This window comes from Pecten maximus, chromosome 11 (genome assembly GCF_902652985.1).
Source record: "Pecten maximus chromosome 11, xPecMax1.1, whole genome shotgun sequence".
NCBI classification, from domain to species: domain Eukaryota; kingdom Metazoa; phylum Mollusca; class Bivalvia; order Pectinida; family Pectinidae; genus Pecten; species Pecten maximus.
In genome coordinates this window covers 41,822,067-41,830,370 of record NC_047025.1, presented here as the reverse complement: position 1 = coordinate 41,830,370, position 8,304 = coordinate 41,822,067, and the positions used below count along the sequence as shown (strand labels likewise).

The 8,304-nt window shown below is 39.6% G+C and overlaps 2 protein-coding genes across 2 annotated transcripts in view; one reads left to right on the top strand and one right to left on the bottom strand.

The window, feature by feature from the left end:
• Positions 1 to 203: 203 nt before the first annotated feature.
• The window catches only part of LOC117338622, an 8,239-nt gene continuing 138 nt past the window's right edge, over positions 204 to 8,304 (bottom strand). The window contains exons 2-3 of the mRNA XM_033899979.1: positions 1,364 to 1,632; positions 204 to 959 (exon numbers count right to left, since the gene is read on the bottom strand). Coding sequence (XP_033755870.1) covers positions 204 to 959; positions 1,364 to 1,632 — 1,025 coding nt within the window. The remainder of the gene's footprint in view (positions 960 to 1,363; positions 1,633 to 8,304) is intronic.
• LOC117337533 (cytochrome P450 27C1-like) overlaps positions 6,081 to 8,304 on the top strand; it is a 17,451-nt gene continuing 15,227 nt past the window's right edge. Inside the window, exon 1 of the mRNA XM_033898557.1 lies at positions 6,081 to 6,213. The gene's annotated coding sequence lies outside the window, so the exon portion shown is untranslated. The remainder of the gene's footprint in view (positions 6,214 to 8,304) is intronic.

Genomic DNA, 8,304 nt, shown 5'->3' with positions numbered 1-8,304 from the left:
ATAATTATTATTTTTATGGATTTACATTTCCGGATAGATTGCCACCACCTCTAAGTTTTTGTTAGAATTGCTTCACTAAAATCTAATACTAGATTATCTCCGGTACTTTGTGTACAATGTATAGGTAGTCGAACACTATATATAGTAATCATACAATTTATACAGCTAGCCGCACAATATATATAGGTACATGTACACTATAGTTACAGGAAGCCGTACACAACATACAAGAGTCCGTACACTATATACAAGAGTCCGTACACTATATACAAGAGTCCGTACACTATATACAAAATTTCGTACATTATATACAAGAGTCCGTAAACTATATACAAGAGTCCGTACACTATATACAAGACTCCGTACACCATATACAAGAGTCCGTACACCATATACAAGAGTCCGTACACTATATACAAGACTCCGTACACTATATACAAGAGTCCGTACACTATATATAAGAGTCCGTACACTATATACAAAAATCCGTACATTATATACAAGAGTCCGTACACTATGTACAAGAGTCCGTACACTATATATAAGAGTCCGTACACCATATACAAGACTCCGTACACTATATACAAGACTCCGTACACTATGTACAAGAGTCCGTACACCATATACAAGACTCCGTACACTATATACAAGACTCCGTACACTATATATAAGAGTCCGTACACCATATACAAGACTCCGTACACTATATACAAGAGTCCGTACACCATATACAAGAATCCGTACACTATATACAAGACTCCGTACACTATGTACAAGAGTCCGTTCACTATATACAAGAATCCGTACACTATATACAAGAGTCCGTACACTATATATAAGAGTCCGTACACCATATACAAGAGTCCGTACATTATATACAAGACTCCGTACACTATATACAAGAGTCCGTACACCATATACAAGAATCCGTACACTATATACAAGACTCCGTACACTATGTACAAGAGTCCGTTCACTATATACAAGACTCCGTACACTATATACAAGAATCCGTACACTATGTACAAGAGTCCGTACACTATATATAAGAGTCCGTACACTATATACAAAAATCCGTACATTATATACAAGAGTCCGTACACCATATACAAGAGTCCGTACACTATATACAAGAGTCCGTACACTACAGTATATACATGAGTCCGTACACTATATACAAGAGTCCGTAAATTATATACAAGAGTACGTAAACAATATACAAGAGTCCGTACACTTCATACAAGAATCCGTACACTATATACATGAGTCCGTACACTATATACAAGAGTCCGTACACTATATACAAAATTTCGTACATTATATACAAGAGTCCGTAAACTATATACAAGAGTCCGTACACTATATACAAGAGTCCGTACACTATATACAAGAGTCCGTACACTATGTACAAGAGTCCGTACACCATATACAAGAGTCCGTACACTATGTACAAGAGTCCGTACACCATATACAAGAGTCCGTACACCATATACAAGAGTCCGTAAATTATATACAAGAGTCCGTACACTATATACAAGAGTCCGTACACTATATAAAAGAGTCCGTACACTATATACAATAATCCGTACACTATATACAAGAGTCCGTACACTATATATAAGAGTCCGTACACTATACATACAGAAAGCCGTACATTATATACAGGAAGCCGTGCACTAAATATACAGGTAGTGGTGAACAATAAATACAGGAAGCCATTACACTATATACAAAAAGCCGTGCACTATATACAGGAAGTTGTGCATAATATAAAGGAAGCACTTGCACTATATACAGGAAGCCGTACACTATATACAGGAAGCCGTACACTATATACAGGAAGCCGTACACTATATACAGGAAGCCGTATACTTTATACAGCTAACGTACAATATATACAGGTAGTTGTATACTATATACAGGAAGTCGCACACTATATACAGGACGTCGTAGAATATATACATGTAGTCGGACACTATATACACGAAGCCGTACACTATATACAGAAAGCCGTACACTATATACAGGAAGTCCCACACTATATACGGGTAGTCGTACACTATATAAAGGTAGTCGTACACTATATACAGGATGTCGTACACTATATACAGGTAGTCGTACACTATATACAGGATGTCGTACACTATATACAAGTAGTCGTACAATATATACAGGACGTCGTACACTATATACAGATAGTCGTAGACTATATACAGGTAGTCGTACACTATATACAAGTAGTCGTACAATATATACAGGACGTCGTACACTATATACAGGACGTCGTACATTATATACAGGTAGTCGTACACTATATACAGGAAGCCCTTACACTATATATAGGTAGTCGTACGCTATATACAGGTAGTCGTACACTATAAACAGGTAGTCGTACACTATAAAAAGGTAGTCGTACATTATATACGGGTAGTGGTACACTATATACAGGTAGTGGTACACTATATACAGGTAGTCGTACACTATATACAGGTAGTCGTACACTATATACAGGTAGTCGTACACTATATACAGGTAGTCGTACATTATATACAGGTAGTGGTACACTATATACAGGTAGTCGTACACTATATACTGGTAGTCGTACACTATATACAGGAAGTCGTACACTATATACAGGTAGTCGTACATTATATACAGGTAGTCGTACACTATATACAGGTAGTCGTACATTATATACAGGTAGTGGTACACTATATACAGGTAGTCGTACATTATATACAGGTAGTGGTACACTATATACAGGTAGTGGTACACTATATACAGGTAGTCGTACACTATAAACAGGTAGTGGTACACTATATACAGGTAGTCGTACACTATATACAGGTAGTGGTACACTATATACAGGTAGTCGTACACTATATACAGGTAGTCGTACACTATATACAGGTAGTCGTGCACTATATACAGGACATCGTACACTATATACAAGTAGTCGTACACTATATACAGGACGTCGTACAATATATACCGGTAGTCGTACACTATATACAGGTAGTCGTACACTATAAACAGGTAGTGGTACACTATATACAGGACGTCGTACACTATATACAGGACGTTGTACACTATATACAGGTAGTCGTACAATATATACAGGTAGTCGTACACTATATACAGGACGTCGTACACTATATACAGGAAGTTGTGCACTATATACAGATAGTCGTACACTATATACAGATAGTCGTACACTATATACAGGTAGTCGTACAATATATACAGGTAGTCGTACACTATATACAGGTAGTCGTACACTATATACAGGACGTCGTACACTATATACAGGTAGTCGTACACTATATACAGGTAGTCGTACACTATATACAGGTAGTCGTACACTATATACAGGTAGTCGTACACTATATACAGATAGTCGTACACTATATACAGATAGTCGTACACTATATACAGGACATCGTACACTATATACAGGTAGTCGTACACTATATACAGGACGTCGTACGCTATATACAGGACGTCGTACACTATATACAGGTAGTGGTACACTATATACAGGTAGTCGTACACTATATACAGATAGTCGTATACTATATACAGATAGTCGTACACTATATACAGGACATCGTACACTATATACAGGTAGTCGTACACTATATACAGGACGTCGTACACTATATACAGGTAGTCGTTCACTATATACAGGTAGCCGTACACTATATACAGGTAGTCGTACACTATATACAGGACGTCGTACGCTATATACAGGACATCGTACACTATATACAGGTAGTCGTACACTATATATAGGTAGTCGTACACTATATACAGGTAGTCGTACACTATATACAGGACGTCGTACGCTATATACAGGACGTCGTACAATATATACAGGTAGTCGTACACTATATACAGGACGTCGTACACTATATACAGGTAGTCGTACACTTTATACAGGTAGTCGTATACTATAAACAGGTAGCCGTACACTATATACAGATTGTCGTACACTTTATACAGGTAAACGTACACTATATACAGGTAGTCGTACACTATATACAGGACGTCGTACACTATATACAGGACGTCGTACACTATATACAGGTAGTCGTACAATATATACAGGTAGTCGTACATTATATACAGGTAGTCCTACACTATATACAGGTAGTCGTACACTATATACAGGAAGTTGTGCACTATATACAGATAGTCGTACACTATATACAGATAGTCGTACACTATATACAGATAGTCGTACACTATATACAGGTAGTCGTACACTGTATACAGGTAGTCGTACACTATATACATGACGTCGTACACTATATACAGGTAGTCGTACACTATATACAGGAAGCCCTACACTATATACAGGTAGTCGTACACTATATACAGGACGTCGTACGCTATATACAGGACGTCGTACAATATATACAGGTAGTCGTACACTTTATACAGGTAGTCGTACACTATAAACAGGTAGCCGTACACTATATACAGATTGTCGTACACTTTATACAGATAGTTGTACACTATATACAGATAGTCGTACACTATATACAGGTAGTCGTACTCTATATACAGGTAGTCGTACACTATATACAGGACGTCGTACACTATATATAGGTAGTCGTACAATATATACAGGACGTCGTACACTATATACAGGACGTCGTACACTATATACAGGAAGTTGTGCACTATATACAGATAACCGTACACTATATACAGGTAGTCGTACACTATATACAGGTAGTCGTACATTATATACAGGTAGTCGTACACTATATACAGGACGTCATACACTATATACAGGTAGTCGTACACTATATATAGGTAGCCGTACACTATATACAGGTAGTCGTACACTATATACAGGACATCGTACACTATATACAGGTAGTCGTACACCATATACAGGACGTCGTACACTATATACAGGAAGTTGTGCACTATATACAGATAGTCGTACACTATATACAGATAGTCGTACACTATATACAGGTAGTCGTACACTATATATAGGTAGTCGTACATAATATACAGGTAGCCGTACACTATTTTGTTCAACGTCCTATTAACATCTAAGGTCATTTAAGGACGGCCTCCCGTGTGTGCGACATGCATGCGTGTGGTGAGTGCGTATGGGTGTTTTGGGAGGCTGCGGTATATTCGTGTTATGTCTCCTTGTGATAGGCCGGAACTTTTGCCGATTTATAGTGCTACCTCACTTAAGCATACTGCCGAAGACACCCAGCAGCACACCCCACCCGGTCACATTATACTGATAACGGGCGAACCAGTCGTCCCACTCCTAATATGCTGAGCGCTAAGCAGGAGCAGCAACTACCATTTTTAAAGACTCTGGTATGACTCGGCTAGGGGACAGAACCCAAAACCTTCCTCACAGCGGCGAACGCTCAACTAAAGGCCAAAAGTGAGGCATTGTCAAGGGAGACATTAGGAAGAAGAAAGTTGTTAAGAAAGAAGAGAAAAGATAAGATCCCAAATTTAGTCGCCTCTTACGATCATGCAATGGGGGCAGCAGGTACAATTCTTATGCCTTACCTGCAGGGCACCGTACACTATATACAGGTAGTCGTACACTATATACAGGTAGTCGTACACTATATACAGGTAGTCGTACACTATATACAGGACGTCATACACTATATACAGGTAGTCGTACACTATATACAGGACGTCATACACTATATACAGGTAGTCGTACACTATATAAAGGTAGTCGTAGACAATATACAGGTACAGTAGATATATACTATATACAGGTAGATGTATACTACGTACGTATACTGTTAACCGTGTTCTTTTAACAGCTTGTATACATATCTCTCGTCTTTAACAGTTGGTATCAAAGACAGCATATATGTATAATGTATGTAAGTATACACTTCTCATGAATATCAGCCGACCAATCGTAACCAAACGTGGAGCGAGTTTTTAATATGGATTTAGTGTGAGTGGGATCAGTATGGGCGGCCGTAGAGAGCTGTTGTGAATGGACGTTTTACCGTCCACCAATGATTTGCCTCAGACTATAAATAGGACGCTGGTGTCTTTGCGTACATTTAATCTTGTGAATGCAGTGTATACACACTAATAGTAGAAATACTACATGTATCGTGCTTCCTCGTGGACTACGGCCTACTGCTAATTTATCATTGGGAATTACAATTATATCGGGAACAACGTTGCTCAAATGAAAAGGTAAGATTTTTTAAATACATTTAAAAGAAACGCTCATATTTAATGAAAACTCTTTTTCTTAATTAAAACATAGTTCAAATGAAGAATTTTCAACTGCACTTCTGGGGGCATAATTGTTACATCGGACATGCTGTTGTGTACGACTCTTTCGTCAGAGAGAGCGATTGTCACAATGATTTGCTATAATAACGTCGATTAGGACTAGATTTAACCACTGTTTCCACGGTAATTTTGTACGACTGTTACATCTTTCGGGAATGTCATGTCATTTAAGGACGCTGGCCTTGTACGCCTGTTACGTCGTTAAGAACGCTAAGCTTTTTACGACTGTTGCGTCTGTTGGGACGTTTAGGTTATACCACATTTTCATCGGTAAGTTCGCTAAGCTGTACGACTGTTACATCGGTTAGGACGCTAAGCTGTACGACTGTTACATCGGTTAGGACGCTAAGCTGTACGACTGTTACATCGGTAAGTTCGCTAAGCTGTACGACTGTTACATCGGTTAGGACGCTAAGCTGTACGACTGTTACATCGGTTAGGACGCTAAGCTGTACGACTGTTACATAGGTTAGGACGATAAGCTGTACGACTGCTACATCGGTTAGGACGCTAAGCTGTACGACTGCTACTTCGGTTAGGACGCTAAGCTGTACGACTGCTACATCGGTTAGGACGCTTGCACGTTAAAGTTTATCTGGTGCAGACAATAACCGGGTTAATGGTTTGTAGTCTACAATAAAACACCACCCTGTTATAGAAATACCGACAAGCCCTGGGGGAATCAATACCTATTAATATTGTATAACCGGCCCGGGAATTACTGGACAGCTTCTGATGATTTACGAGCTAAAAATAAAGCATAAATTGTCACAAACAAGCTGGAATTGGTGTAAGTTTCCTTCTTTATTGCAAAGAAAAAAAGCATGTGGATATAAATGCCCTTATTCTGTTTCATCTAGTAAACATGCTTATATGTCAATGCTCTCTATTATAACTTATACATACGCTGAATAAATATTTGTAATTGTTGAAGCAAGCTGCTCAACCCTATTGATTCTCCTAGTAAACCTATTTACGTGTGCAGGTTAAGCCAGGGTAAACACCTGTGTTATATATACATGTATAGTGCGGTCACACCACATAAAGCGCAGGCTTTTGCGGTTTCGACTAAGCTGACAGAAGTGGAAATCACTTTTTAACTCGTCTACCTTATTGATGATAGGGCAAAACCACAAACGAGACACTAGAGCCCAAGTTTTAAAGGGATTCCTCCCTCACAACGAGACACTAGGACCCACGTTTTAACGGGATTCCTCCCTCATAACGAGACACTAGGGCCCACGTTTTAACGGGATGCCTCCCTCATAACGAGGCACTAGGACCCACGTTTTAACGGGATTCTTCCCTCATAACGAGACACTAGGGCCCACGTTTTAACGGGATGCCTCCCTCCTAACGAGACACTAGGACCCACGTTTTAACGGGATTCTTCCCTCATAACGAGACACTAGGGCCCACGCTTTAACGGGATGCCTCCCTCATAACGAGACACTAGGGCCCACGTTTTAACGGGATTCTTCCCTCATAACGAGACACTAGGGCCCACGTTTTAACGGGATGCCTCCCTCCTAACGAGACACTAGGACCCACGTTTTAACGGGATTCCTCCCTCTCAACGAGACACTAGGGCCCACGTTTTAACGGGATGCCTCCCTCACAACGAGACACTAGGGGCAGTGTCTAAGGTCTTCAGTAGCAGTTAGCCACGAATGGAAAGGGCAGTGTAAAAGGTCTTCAGTAGCAGTTAGCCACGAAGGGGCATTGTCTAAGGTCTATAGTAGCAGTTAGCTACGAAGGGTCAGTGTATAAGGTCTTCAGTAGCAGTTAGCCACGAAAGGACAGTGGTGGTGCGTATCAAATTTATCGTCTTTAACCGAAAAAGCAACTGTGTAAGCATTTCATAAACATTTTCCAATACAAACCTGATTTTTTCCTGGGTGTTAATAAATGAGCATGACGACATTTGAAAGAATAGTTAACTTTTACCGCCTGTGATGTAGGAAAACGACACATTCTGGTGCCGTTTTA